Genomic DNA, 15,172 nt, shown 5'->3' with positions numbered 1-15,172 from the left:
GCCATCAGATCTTCCACATGGGGTTAGTTTTGCATCAGCAGCAACAGGTTACGATGATTTTACTGCCAATATTTCGGTAAATTCTGTGGCCTTTTCTGAATCAACCATAAAGTTGACATTTTTAATCTCACATTCTTGTTTTCCTTGATGAAACAGAGCGTCCTGGCAGTATCAAAAACAGCTAGAGTATTTAAGCATTACAAGATCCATCTGAGAGAACTAGTGGGTGCAGAAAGAGCAGAATTCATAGTAAGAAATGCCCTTTACATAGTCAGTATGGGCACAAACGATTTCCTGCAGAACTACTTCTTGGATCCTACTCGCCCTAATCAATTCAGCATGCCACAATTCCAGAATTTCTTGCTCTCCCGCTTTTCTCATGCCATTGAGGTTCTCTCTCTCCCTAATTCTTTTTCCCTCTTAATAATTTCTCGGTGATATTATTGAAGTTTTATGTCCGGTAGTAGACCAAGCTTTCAATAGTTTCTTAGTATTATATATCCCTAAAATCATTCAAAATCTTGACTTGGGCAGGCAATGCATAGGCTAGGAGCAAATAGAATTGTCGTGGTAGGGGTGCCACCAATGGGATGCATTCCACTGATGAAAGCGTTGCAGAATAAGAAAAACTGTGTGGCAAGCTTGAATAAAATAGCTTACTCATTCAACGCAAGACTATTGCGCCAACTGGCCACCTTGAAGGCAAAACTGGGCATAAAAACTGCCTATGTTGATGTCTATAACTCTATGCTCAATGCTGTTTTGGACCCCAAAAAAACACGGTTAGTACTTGGTATAGTAATATCAATCCACAGCCTATTTGACTGTCTTCTGATATATCAAAGGCTTGGCCAGAATCACTTTTATATATACATATTTTAACACAGAGGATAATGGGTTTGGCAGGTTTTGAGGAAGGATCAAAGGGATGTTGTGGGACAGGGACAGTGGAATATGGGGAATCATGCAGAGGAATGGAGACATGTTCAGATCCAACCAAATACGTATTCTGGGATGCTGTTCATCCCACAGAGATGATGTACAACGTTGTTGCTGGTGCAGCTATTCATTCTGTCGCTAGAGAACTCACTTCATAGTTCATAGTCTCCACTGTTTCTTTTATATTATCAGGCAAATGCACTCTTTTTTCTTTCTCCTTGTCCCTGAAATATCGTATGATCAAGGTTCAAGTTTAGGAAAACTGCACCAGCAGATCAAAGACATGTGAAAAAGTTGGGTTACAAGTTTTAAATGCCACAATCACCGGTTAAGATTGTTTAACGTGCGGTTTACAATATTGCTTCAACTTTGTTAGATTGTTTTGCGGACTCACTGCTTTGTTTGAGTGCTACGAAACAGAAGAATAATCTCATGGAACTTTAATAATAATGATCTTGTTTTCGTGCCTACAAGTTTGGAAATCCGAACGAGGCTCATATTTGGGTTCACACGTAATCTTGTTGTGCAAGCAAGCACCTGCTTTGCGGCGAGGATTTATGTTATATTCCCCAACCGTGTGGATTCCTTATTGTTAATCATCATCCTAGCTAGCTCTATTATCATGTTTATGTTTTATTAATTATTAATTGATTAGTTAATCTCTTCCTTAATCCTACAAATGCTCCTTTATATGCATTCCTTACATTACGCCACCTTGGCCTTCCATCATTTCAGTGTTGGGACGGCCTTTATTATTGCGAGCCCACGTCGCCTTTGCCATCAGTAAATTTGATTCATTATTCGCCAGCATCTTTATGTTAAACTACAACGTTTTAACATATATTGCACTAAACGTGACATAAGTTACATTGTTTATGTACTACTACGACTTATTATAAATTTTATGTTTTAAATTAATTACACTTATATGCTTAAACTGAGATTCAAAAAATGAAAGTCAATATATGATTTCTTAAATTCTGGACGATAAGAAAATGTGTTTTTTCAAGATTTAAAAAAAAAAAATTGTTAAACTTCAAATCCATTTATTCTAGAAAAAGAATTAAAAGTCTTAAATCCAATATAATATTGAAGAATTCAAATAGTATGAACAAAAATTTACGTTATCTCCTTCGTTTAACCTCCCATATGACTCAGAATCTGGTTTATCTGGCAGTAACAGTACTCATAAAGTCTAAAATCTAAACAAAAATGGGTATTTTATGGTACAAAGATCATTTACTCTAGTTATTTCAACTAGGAGGATGAAAAATCATTTTAACTTGTTATAAACGATATACCTTTGACTTTTTGAGCCAAGAGACTACATGAGGAACAAAAATCTAATAGCGTGAGTACTACATGTCTCAAGTATAAAAACAATATTATAAGAAACAATACCAGCAAACAAAATGGTTGAATTACATATCTTAAATTCTACATGCTTATGTTGTAAGAGACAATATTATAATGGTTTTCTTAATAATCATCAAATTTGATGCAGAATACATGAGCACAAAACCTGCAAACATACGTGGTTGAATTACACATCATAGGTATTACATTTCTCTTGTCGTAAGAGACAATATTTTAAGGGTTTTCTTAGTAATCATCAAGTCTGATGCAGAATACAAGAGCACAAATCCTGCAAAAACATACGGTTGAATTAATCCTTAGCCTCAATAATCTTGAGGCTTAAACATAAATAGATAAACTTAATTAAACGGCAATCTCTGTTCTGATATATTGAAGGAGCTATAATTTTGAAACTGAAGAAGCTTGTGCCAAACACATAATGGCAACTATGCAGAAAGCAACAGAACCATACGCCTGATATTCCCTTGCCAGCTTTCAGATGCTTTGCTTAATTGTTTCTGTGTATAACAAGAGGAATTCAATGTGTAAAGTACATAGAATCTACAAGGGAAAAGGTCCCAGGTAATTGAACAGGCACACGAGTCAAGAGAGTAAACATTAAAATAACGAATTTCCCATTGCTCAAAAGTCTTTCCTTTATTCCTTTGTGTTGAAAACACTGAAATCCCTCGCAGAACTAGCTGGTCAGCGGATTAAAGCACAAGTTACCAACTCATTTAGCAGAACAAAGCAAAGCTGAGCTGTCAACGCTCAAAAGTGTCTTCATTCTGAGTATGCTCACCCACCTTCTCTTATATATTTAAATCATCATTCCCTTTATCTCTCTTCAGTTAACAAACATGGCTATTCATGGCAATCAAAATTCAGCTTCTGAAGGCATTCTTGAGAACGTGTGGGCTAAAATTATTGACAGCAACAATGGATCACAATGGGGAGAACTGCCTAATCTGCGTGAAAGAGAAGGGTCTTTGGAAGTTCTGAGAAGGCTTCCTAGTTTAGGAAGATGGATATCAATGGGAGCTGAGTTCTGGGAAGAAATCTTAGATGGGTTTCCAGCTTGTAGCAGTAACAATTCAGAAATTTGCAGTGCTTTTGAATGCAATGAGAAGGTTGAAGAAGAAAAAGAAGCAGTGACAGTGAAAGCAGAGAAGAGGGTTTCTGCAAAACACTACAGAGGAGTGAGAAGAAGGCCATGGGGGAAATATGCTGCAGAAATCAGAGACTCATCAAGGAAAGGTGCTAGGGTTTGGCTTGGGACTTTTGACACAGCAGAGGAAGCAGCTTGGCTTATGATAAGGCTGCTTTGAGAATTAGAGGCCCTAAGGCATACCTGAATTTCCCACTTGAGACTGTCTCAAATGCCTTAGGATTTGACCAGAAAGGAAACTGTGAAGAAAATTTCTGCGGCTCCAGAAAAAGAAGGTGTAGGGAGAGAGATGAACTTGTTGGCATGATGAATGAAGAACCTGCAAAGAAGAAAATGGCAAGCTCGGGAGGGGTGACAGGGAATGAAGAAGATGATGTTTTTAAGTTTCAAGACTTGGGAAGTGATTACTTGGAAAGTTTGTTATCTTCCTTTTGAGAGAATAGTGTCAAAAAAGGCTAGAAATATAGAAGCAATTTTCCTGTACATACTCATATACTGTAAAAGGCACAGATGAAATTATCTGTCATGGTCACATCATTAATTGATGCATTACATATTTGTACTGGAGAGAATTCTATTAATCTATTATTGCCTCTTTGGAGAGTTAACGGAGGAGATGAACAAGAACATGAGCACTTTGATAAAGTCATTGACAGTTCTGGGTGTGTGTTGTTCATCTCGGACTCCGCCTGATTAAGTTTGTCCCATACGCCATCGGAGATGTCCAAACACAAATCACTTCTCATTTTGCTTTATTTACAAGCCAATCTTCCAACGGCGTTGTTATGCGTATAAAAAGATCAAATCAATTCTTTTCATTGTAATGGACATGCCAATCGCCGACGACTTTGGAGCATATGGGGTAACAATACCTGGACTATGAGATCAAATCAATTTCGGCTGAAGTAACTTTATATGCTTTTAGTTTGGTCTTTTAATTTTAAAAAAAATGTATTTTTAATCTTGTAATCTTAACATTGTTAACATGATAATTTTTTGTAATAATTATAGTTGTTTTAAAAATTAAACTTAATATGTTAATTTTTTTATAATGTTTTATCAATATTTAAAATCTCAATATCATTATTTTTTGTTAATGATTTTATAATTAAAAAATTAAAAATGTATTTTTTTAAAGTTAAAAGATTAAATTAAAATTTTATATAAAATTAAAAAACTAAAAATATACTCTAGTCTTTAGCCAATCAATTTCCAGAGATGATGTTTTATCAAAAGAACGCTTCTCAAAAAATTAATATGCTATTTGTCGAACCTCATTATCTTTTTATCATCTTTTGGTAACTCACAAATCACAATCCATTGTGACCATAATATTTCATAGCAATAGTGACTTTCAATGAATTAAGAAGGTGTTGCACAAACATGATAAGATTGCTAGTCAGGCACTATCCAAGTCCCGTCCCTCGATAGGAGCTTGCAGTTAGGGAAGCACTCTAAACTACTCGGTTGTATGGTTCAGATTATTTTTAGGGAATAATTTATGACTTTGTGAAAAAATTAATGTAAAATGAGAATCTTTTAAGTTTTCTAAATATAGAAATTTGAACTGTAATTTTTAAAATTCCAATCACAAATAGGTCCTATTTTATGTTAATTTTTGGATTAATATGAATTTTAGTCCCTAAATCCATACCTATTTTGATTTAGATCTCTCAAATTTTAAGCTCGTGATTTTGGTCATTAAAATTTAGTTTGTCTTTAAACATTAGTCTTTTGAAATGTAATAGTGTCAAAATCTACTACAGTGTCGTAAACAGCATTAAAGTGATGATGTGAATTTACCAAATAATACATATCCGAATCTTATACGGATAGTAGATGATAAAAATAAAAAAATTAGGTCCTCAAAATGCATTTGTTTAGAGCTCTTTTTTTTCTTGCTATCCTTTTGAGCAGTTATTCATTACGTTGCATTTTGAAAACTCATCCCCCTTTATATCCAGATAGGTGTCATAAGATGATTTCGCATTATCATTATAACGTTGTTTACAATGTTTCAACAGATTTTAATATTGTTACACCTCTAAAAACTAGTATTTTAAGACAAAATAAATTTTAGGTAGAGCTGGTAATATGGGTTGAACCCATAGGTTCAACCTGCCAACCCGTCAGTTGGTTAAAAACCAACGAACCAATAAACGAGTTTTTTTAACTTGCATTACCAAGCCCACAACCCTATGCCGAGCTAACCTGCATTTATTTTTTAATTATTACAATTATATTATTATATATTATATTCTATATAAAAAATTTAAAAAAATACCTATACAATTTATTTGGTTCTTTCAATCAAATATTTTAAAGAAAAACAAAAATCTCATTATAATTTTTTTTGGATATTGTATAGGCAAAAATATTAAAAAGTAAAAAAAATTCAAAAAAAGTAAATGATTATTTATGGACCCATCGACCTTGGAGGGTTAAGGTCAGCTGAAAGCCAACCTACCTTCGAACAAATCTTTCTAACTTGACCCATATGGACTCAATCTCTCACGATTGCGAGTTGGCCTGTACTACCACCCCTAATTTCAGAGAGTAAAACTATGATTTTGACATTTAAGGGACCAAAATAAAAAAAGCTCAAATTTTAGGAATAAAAAATTATATTGACCCTTAATTTTTATAGGATTCTTAGACTTAATTTGGAATCATGTTTGTAAGAACTTATAAGCATATTTTATATAAGTTGAGACAAAACTCTTTTCACATACTTACCTCATATTCTGTAAATTATGATTAAAAAATTATTTATAAATCATTCTAAATAAGCCAATAAGCCAATGATTCCTATCGTCTTTTGTTTTTAGTGTCGTTCATGGCAAACAGGGTCTCTAAATAAGATGGAGGTCGCTTGTGTGATTGGGCTTTATTAAATGGGTTTTACATCATCAATTTTTTTTTAAGTTAGTGTAAGGCATTGTTTTAATCTTAAATTCTGTTCTAATTTATCTTCCAAATGATTTCTATTAATTTTTTTTTTGGGAAACTAATATTCATTCCTAATGAATATAAGATGGAAAAAAATATTTTAGATTATATTGTGAAACATATTGAAAATCCTGCCAATACTAACTCAAAAAGAAATGCAAGAGACTTCTGGAATTTCTACCTTTCTTGGCTTTTCTATTATGACCAGTCAACCTACATAACCGCACGACTAAACCAAACCAGCAAAACAAACTCGAGTTCAGTTCTTGATCATTATTGGCGACACGAACCCCATTTCGACGCTTTCAGACAATTTTTGTACAACGTAGACATCTCTGGTTTTTGTCTCTGGACAAATCATATACTAGCATTGTATTGACATCTCTCTCAGTCGCTCATGACATACAGAAACCAACAAATTACAGAGGAGAAAACACAACTTTATGTTCCTTAATCTCTAGTATTACATTACCTTATCTTAAATTCCTTGTCCCTTCGTGTGCTAATTAAACCTTCCCCAGATTCCCCACTCTTACCATCTCATCGCCTATAGTGTGTCCCTTGACAATAAGTTAAGCACTGATTATCATAAGACAAGACATAAACTAAGAACAACTTTCAAGAAACATGCAGTGATGTTTCTAACTGTATTTTGTGCTGCTTGTGCTTTCTAACAAGGTTCTATCTGTTCCAATGGAAGTAACGCAGGAACTGCTGCTAGCACTTGAATCTGAATCTTGATTACAGAATCTCCCCGAGGAGCTCAGATTTGGCTTATTAGAATCACAAGACATCTCCACGGAAGAAGCTACGATTTCCGAGGGAAAATTGAGCAAGGCCTTAGCGCCTCTCATACGAAAAGCCGCTCGATCGTAAGCCATGGCGGCCTCCTCCGCGGTTTCGAACGTGCCCAGCCACACGCGTGCTCCGTGCCGGGCAGAGTCCCGGATCTCCGCCGCGAACTTCCCCCACGGCCGCCGTCTTACTCCTCTGTAATGCTTCTTTCCGACGGCCCTGGTCGGCTCTAGCCCGTTCTGTGCGGCGGCTTGTTGCCTCTGCTGGATGAATGCAGCGGCGTTGGCGGCGGTGGAGGAGGAGGTGGTGGTGGTGGTAGTGGGAAGAGCATTGGCCTCGTGGATGACTTGGTATATGAACATGTCTTGTGAGTCGTTCTCGTTGAAAGGAAGGTCTGTCTGGGAGGCCAAAACCATGATTGACTTCGGGGTTCCTATGAATCTCGTAGGTTTAGCTGCTTCCTCTGTTTCTGAAATCGCCTCTGCTTTGTGGGAACGAAGGGTTCGAAGAAGTTGAAGATTATGCAAAGTGGCTCCCGGACTTGTATTTATCTTTGAAATTAAATGGCTACTGGTGGGCCCATTAGAATATTTTGTGCTATTGAGGCTGAGGAAGGTGGTGGGAAGTCTCCTCTGAAAATAAATTAATTTTAATTTATTTTTCTTGGTGAAGTGGCTAACTTCATTATCTCTATAATGCCATTGATTTCCTTGATATTACAAACTTGCCACTGTCCCTTCGGATTCAATGATTCATTCCCGGGGATGATTTTAAAAAATGAAGACTCCAACGGAGTCGGGTGGAAAATTTGAGGTAATTGGCATACATTAAGTTCATAATGGCTAAGGATTATATCATTATTTTGCATCACATATATCATATGTGTTAATTGGCTTGTAAGGTCTCCTATAAATCAAGATAATAATATTTTATGTATTTTATTGAGTATTTTTTAGAACGATGGCAAGACTCTTAAAAAATAGTTTTTTAATCATAATTTATAAAATGCAAAGTAAATATATAAACAAAAATTTATCTTGATTTAAGTAAATATACTTATAAATGTTTATGTTAAGTAGCTTTAAATAAACCCAGAACCTTTTTGGAGTTGAAAAGGAGTTAGCGAATGGCGAATATAAATAAACAAATAAAGAGTGCATGCTCTTTTTCTGTTTTTTAAAATTTTTTTATTAATTTATTACTTATAATTTTGTTTTAAAATTCTCTGAATTACTTTTTATACTGAATAATCATATTATACTTTTGGAAAAATTAAAAAAAAAACTGTTACGAACATTTTTATTAGTGAGAGGGACGTGATAAGTTTTTCTTAAAATATACTTAAAAAATTGTTATGCATAAAAAATATTGATATTTTATAAATTTTATACAGGCAGAGATTTATATCATTTTCATTGATAAAATTTTTAATGGATTTCTTTTGTTTTTTTTTTTGTTTTTTTTGGTGCCTAATAGAGGTGGGTTTTGCCTCTTTTAAAGCTACTTTCCATATATATGATACTAATTCTGGTTCTTAATATAATACTTCATTTAATTTTTATTTTGGTTCTAGATATAAGATTCCAATTTATTTTGTCTCTCGTATTTATTTATTTTTTTCAAAATAGTGCTCCTAATAATGATAGTTCTAATCAATAAATTTGATTGACAAGGATATTTTATAAAAAAACAACATATATTTATTACAAATAACTAACTTAACTTATTTTCTTAATCTACTCAAATTAGTCAATCAGCTCTTATATTTAGATCCGGAGATAGGACATGATTAGGAATTGAAGGTCTAACAACATTTTTTTTTTTGCCTTCAACAACATGTTTAAGAAACTTGTCAAATTTTTTGATAATTTATAATAAGAAAAATTACTGTAAAATCTTTTTAAAAAAAAGAAAATAAGTAAAAAAAAGTTTCAATAACAAATGAGATGTAGTTATTTCTCACATTAAAACTTATTATTACAGATAATTATATTGTCGTTAAGACTTTTTAGTAATTATATTATTGTTTTTAAATTTTATAGCAATTCTCCCTTTATAATTATTTTTAGTCACATAATCATGAGCTTTTTAATCAATTCCTAATAATTCTCTGAGAATGAATTTTTACTTGCATACGCATTTAGAGGGTCTTCAGTCCGCGCCAATAATTATTGATGTGAATAGTGACGTAATTGATAACTAAACAATATGAAATGTATCCATGAGGTAATTAGATATACACACACACGAACTACAGGTCTAAATATAAGAGCTAATTAACTAGTTTAAGTAGATTAAAAAAATTTATTATGTGTAACAAATACGTATTGTCTTTTTTAAAATACCCTTATTAATCATGTGTATTAACTAGAACTACTATTTGATGAAAATTTTAAAATGTGCAACTACTATAAGAACTATTTTACAAAGAATAGATAAATATAATAGACAAAATAAATTAAAGTTTTATATTTATAACCAAATTAAAAATTATAAACTAATTTTTATATTAAAAAATAAAAAGTTTTATTTGCGTGTACACACACGCAGTGCAAGCAAAATGTGGTGACGGTGAAGGAGCACAGCTTGCATTCGATAATTGAAATGGGAGTCGAACTTTTCAAACAACAGCGAGAATGCACACTGCGCAGTGAGAAAGGAGCCGTGCTAGCCTTGTTCATTTCCCCTTAATTATTAGCCCTTTCCTCTACGTTCTTCGTCTGTATTATAAGGTGCTTCACGCTTTTATCGTGCTTCACGTTTCTGTTCTTTTTTTTTTTTACCAGAACATTTCTGTTCAATACAGGGCATGTTTGGGATAGAGTTTCAAAACACTTATAAACATATTTTACATAAGTCAACACCAAACTCTTTTTATTTACTTGTTTTATATTCTGTAAATTACGATTAAAAAACTTTTTATAAATTATTCTAAACAGGCCCATAATCTGTATGCTTCACATTTCTGGGACTAATTAATAATAAGACTGAAGGATTTATTCAAATTAATAAATCAGTAAAGAACAAAAGCACTTTTTTTAAAAGAAAAAATCGAATAGCATAGCTGATAAAATTATATTATCTGAAACTATTTTTCATACACTGTGAAATGAAATAAAACAGTGTTTATCACGGAACCGGATTACTGAACCCAATCTTAACACTAAGATAGAACATTAGATAAAATATGCTTGAAGTCCCAAGGAAGTAACAAAATTAGGTGGGTTAGGGCACTTTGAAGCCTAAAAATACATCCTAGACCAATCATAAGCCTACAATTCTTTGTTCGTTGTTAATTAAGCATGCAATTAAAAAAAAAAGGACGCCAATAATGTATAAAGGGGCATTGTGAGAGTTATTAAAACTGGACTATATGTGATAGATGATGAAATATTTGCTTTAAATATGGAGGCACAATTATTGAACAGGGATGTTCACACCATACTATAAAACAAAAAAGTATTAGGTATTAACAAGATTTTCACCAATTCTGAACTGGAAAGAACTAAAAAAGGACATAAATTTGTGGCCTGATTAGTGGGATGTTGTGTGCATTTGTTTGTTTTTTTTTTTTAATTTTCAACAATATAAGAGTCTCGGCTTAGCTGGAAATCGAAATGGACAACTATGGAGAAACAGAAATTATAATTTATTAGCTAGCAGCCTTGATAATGAATCAATCAGACAGGACAGATATTACACAAACATGTCGATGGGGTTCATGTTAATGAAATGGATTGATCCTTCAACAGGTGATAAATCAAAATTCAATATAGCATTCACACTTGGTACTCAATTTTAGCTCGAATAAAATTATTTTTAACGAGATAATGAGAGGATGTTGTGCGCAAATTAAAAAAAAAAATGATGATTAATGATCAGTGAGTGATGGGTCAAAATATCTCATTCAATTTTAAAATTATATACTTTTCTGATTTTAATTATAAAATTTATTTTATAATATAAATTATACTATAAAATGAGTTTTATATTTAAAATCAAAAATAAAAAAGAAAGTATATATAGATATATATGTATTTTTTGCCATCAAAATAGTATGTGAATATATATATATAGTCTACTCTTGGATATTCACTTGTTAAAACCTACAATAGGACATGCATGATGATTTGCATTCTTAATCAATGAAAAAGTCCCCACACACACACACTTGTGTTAATGTAGTCTAAATTTTAAAATATTAAGGAATGATTAATTTATTAATTAATCAGTCAGGTTAAATGTGGAATCATACTTGTTTACTCCCCAGGGCTTTACCAGCAGAGGGAGGAAACCGAAATGGACGGGGGTACTCTTGTAATTAGAAAGAAATAGAAGGGCGAATGCATAGGGGGGGCTGACAGCTCTTAGCAGCTAACAATAATGATGACGTCATCGGGGAATCACCCGGCGCCAGCGGCGAGCGCCTTTCTGGAAGCTTTCGGGTGGGGTGACGTAAGGGCTCTGGGGATGGGCATAGATGAGGGAAATTTGAACATAGATTAGTGTTAATAATATTGCCAGGTCATCCCTCCTATCGTGGGTTTAATTAAAACCGGTCAGTCCAGCTTTCAGAGCCGGTGGGTCCGCCAGCTGCTACAAGTCCTTCGTCCGTCAACTTTTTTCTTTTGGGGAACAAAAAAGCTTTTGAATTAAGAAGAATTTTTAATTTTTATATTATAATATGTATAAATTTCATGGGATTAAAGTGTAAATTTACTTTAAAAGTTTTCACTTAAAAACATTAACTATCTAAAAGTTTTCTTGAAACAAATTTACTCAGAAAGTTTAAAATCATAATAATATCATTTCATATTGTTAAAAAATATTAACAGTCAGCGTTATTAGTTTAACAATTAATATTAATTTTTTTAAGAAAAGAAATAATATTGTTATGATTTTAAGCTTTCAAAACGAATTTGCTCCTAAAAAAACTTTCAAACTCAGAACTTCTAAATAAAAGCTTTCAGGACAAATTTACACTTTAATCTAATTTTATATGTTATGTTCTTTGAAAAATTCAGATCAAATTTCATCACAATAGCAATAATGATACTGCCAACAGTTCTTTGTTTTGGCGAACTGCCGGTGGTTTTTTATTTTATTTTGAGGTAAATCGACTTTTAAAAATTTATCAAATCATGCTGGCAGGAATGGAATAAGTTTTCGTTCCTTAAATAAGTGGTTAACGATTTAATGCCCAACTCTTTGAATGGAGAAAATCTAATTATACAGAATCTGTCATTTAACCATAATATTTTTCTGGCAAAAAGGCCCATAATATTTCGAATTGTCAATTGTTGTGTACAAAATAAATCTAAAAAATATATTTTTCTGTAGTTATCTGATTGGATCAAATTAATGAAGTGACTAGCGAGACACTTATCTGGAAAGCAAAAATTTGAATTTTCATTCGTATGAAATATAAAACCGATCATGAGGATAAGAATTTTATCTTGGTCGGGGAAAAAAAATGAATTTAAGACCAGTCACGTGGTTTGACAATTTGACCTTGGAAATTCAGACAAACTTTTAGCCCCACGTTTGCATTTGTGGGCTTCCTGGAAATCGCGTTAGCCATGCCCATGAATATCCCTTTAACACCCCCGCCCAACCCATGAAAGATAATAGTGATTCAAACTTCGTTGAACCGAATAATAAAATTCTTCCAAATTTGACCACAAGTGGAAGTTGAACTCTTAGTCGTTGGGCCATCAGTTGGTAGCTCATCTGATTCATACAAACATTTAAGACAATTTTCTATTTAGAGTATACTTATTTGACTCTAAATATAAAAATTGAATCACTAATTTACATATATTAAGAAAATTAATTAAATTATCCATTTGAAAAGAATAAATGTTACTTTTCTTAAAATATTCCATTTGATCATTACCTTATTAATTAAAAGCTCTTTTTAATATATATGATTAATAAGAACAACTTGTAAAAAATTATAAATTTAAGATGTAAAGTACTATCTCCGGTCTTAATTATAAAACTTTATTTATAAATTACAAATAAAGTCTTATATAAGGTCTTATAATTAGGACCGGATGTAGTATATTGAGATACCAGTTAACTTAATTACTCAGGAGTCAGGACTGACAAGAATTAATCATGCGATGAAGAAGTCAATAAGTATGTGAGTCCCAATTAAAACATAATGGCCAAAAGCTTCTTCCTTCACGGCACCATCTGGTTTTTATACCCCGAAGTGGTTTCAAAATAGGCGTGTGACGGACATGTGCGCGGGTTCCTACCCTGTGGCCTGTGGGGAGGGTTGAATTGCTACTAAAAAAATTGAAAAGAGGAAAGTGAGAAGGAGAATATAAAAAGTTGTACTACTTTTTATTCTTAATATAAAAATTAGATAATTAACTTAGCAAAATTTAAAAAAATACTTAAATTAAATATTTGTATCAAATATATATTGATTTTTTTAATTTATCTTATTTAATCATATATATTGGAACTATTTCTGAGTAAAGATATCTTACAATTACTAGAAATATTTTAAATATATATATAAATTTGGGAGAGAAATTGAATTCCCCAAAGGTGGTATTTAAGTAATCTTTTATAGAATATCTCCTTGTATCAGTTTAAATCCACTTGTGCTTGAAATCATACATTTTTTCAATCTTTGAATTATAAAAAAACTTCTCCTAAAACACACACACACACACATATATATCGCGCACACACTTTAGTATAATTTTGAGTTTCAAGTAGTCCTATTAGCTAAAGGTAAAAAGAAAAAAGGTAGTCCTATTAGCTAAAATACGTTTTTTATTGACCCAAACATGTACATTTCTAACTCAAAAAAAAAAAAAAAAAGACAGATGGGATTTTGGCAAAATAAAAATAAAAATAGATGTCATAATTATTGGGCAGGCTTGCTTAAGTAAAAGTCAGAAATATGCACGTATGCCATAATTTTTTTTTTTTTGACCAGCGCACGTATGCCATAATTGAGTGATTGCAACCAAGGAACAAAAAACCGGACCGGGAGCTAAACCGGTCGAGGCAGTGGGTCAAGGGTCACTGGTCGGACCGGAGGTCGGACCGGGGTCGGACCGGTCATATTAAAATAATATAATTTAATCCACAATATTCTGTGTCCCCTCTTTTTTGTATGCAATATGTGCCCATGCAGGATCAGTTTTGGTACGTAATGAAGAAGTGGGTGTAGGAGTGGAAGTTTCAGTATTAGGAGTGGAAGATCCCGTATTAGGAGTCACATTGTCACTTCTTGAACTTGGATTACTTGAAATATCCATCACTGTTACTAAATAACAAATTAAAAAAATCAAACATCTGGGGTTCATTGCTATGGGATTAGCTCAGATAATATAACATCACTGATTAAAAATCAAAGATCAAATTGATAAATTCAGATTTCATATGAAATATGCACTTTAAGTACTTGGATCTAATATTCAAACACCATTTGCATAAATTTTCAGTTTACGACCATATATCATCATGCCAATATTCAGATATGCAGAGTGCAGACCAGATATCATCATGCCAAAATTCAGTATGATCAAATTTCAGTTAACAAATCCTCTGTGCTGACCAGATATCATCATTCAAATAATCAAATAATGTTCCAAGTAAACGAATCATTGAATCAACCAGTATACTGTATGACCGAAGAACGCATATCATCATTCAAACGAATCAAATGATCTTTCCCGGAAACAAATCTCATATCATCATACACGATATTGTTCTACATTAGAAAAAGGAAACAAATCTCATTTTATCTAAGCCTAGCTACTTGAGAATTCAAACGGAAAAACAAACCCAAGAACGCACAAAACATGAGCAGTGACCGAGAGCAGGGCACGGTGATGATTTGATATCTAAGCCTAACTGAATGAAATTTACGAACCGGACAACAAGAGGCAAGAGCATAGAAGCGACCACCTGCAGCTCCGATGATGATTCTGCGACCGG

General features: G+C 32.8%; 2 protein-coding genes and 1 pseudogene across 2 annotated transcripts; 2 read left to right on the top strand and 1 right to left on the bottom strand.

Annotated features, from left to right (window-relative positions):
* Positions 1–4: 4 nt before the first annotated feature.
* On the top strand, positions 5–1,610 carry LOC114752856 (GDSL esterase/lipase At5g45950-like; the record flags this gene model as incomplete). Its single annotated transcript, XM_028941553.1, has 4 exons — positions 5–76; positions 157–390; positions 535–793; positions 907–1,610. Coding segments are annotated over 4 exons (756 nt in total), but the record flags the coding sequence as incomplete, so codon positions are not given.
* A 1,472-nt stretch (positions 1,611–3,082) lies between these two features.
* On the top strand, positions 3,083–3,898 carry LOC114752853 (ethylene-responsive transcription factor 1B-like; annotated as a pseudogene).
* Positions 3,899–6,761: 2,863 nt separating this feature from the next.
* LOC114752852 (pathogenesis-related genes transcriptional activator PTI5-like) lies at positions 6,762–7,789 on the bottom strand. Its single transcript, XM_028941550.1, has one exon. It carries the CDS (start codon positions 7,621–7,623, stop codon positions 7,054–7,056), a length of 570 nt encoding a protein of 189 aa, XP_028797383.1. The 5' UTR covers positions 7,624–7,789; the 3' UTR covers positions 6,762–7,053.
* Between the last annotated feature and the right edge of the window lie 7,383 nt (positions 7,790–15,172).

The sequence above is a fragment of the Neltuma alba genome, unplaced genomic scaffold (assembly GCF_004799145.2).
Source record: "Neltuma alba isolate B1F8T4 unplaced genomic scaffold, ASM479914v2 tig00007582_pilon, whole genome shotgun sequence".
Taxonomy (NCBI): Eukaryota; Viridiplantae; Streptophyta; class Magnoliopsida; order Fabales; family Fabaceae; genus Neltuma; species Neltuma alba.
Note: the sequence above shows the minus strand (reverse complement) of the source record. Positions and strands in the feature narration are given on the sequence as shown.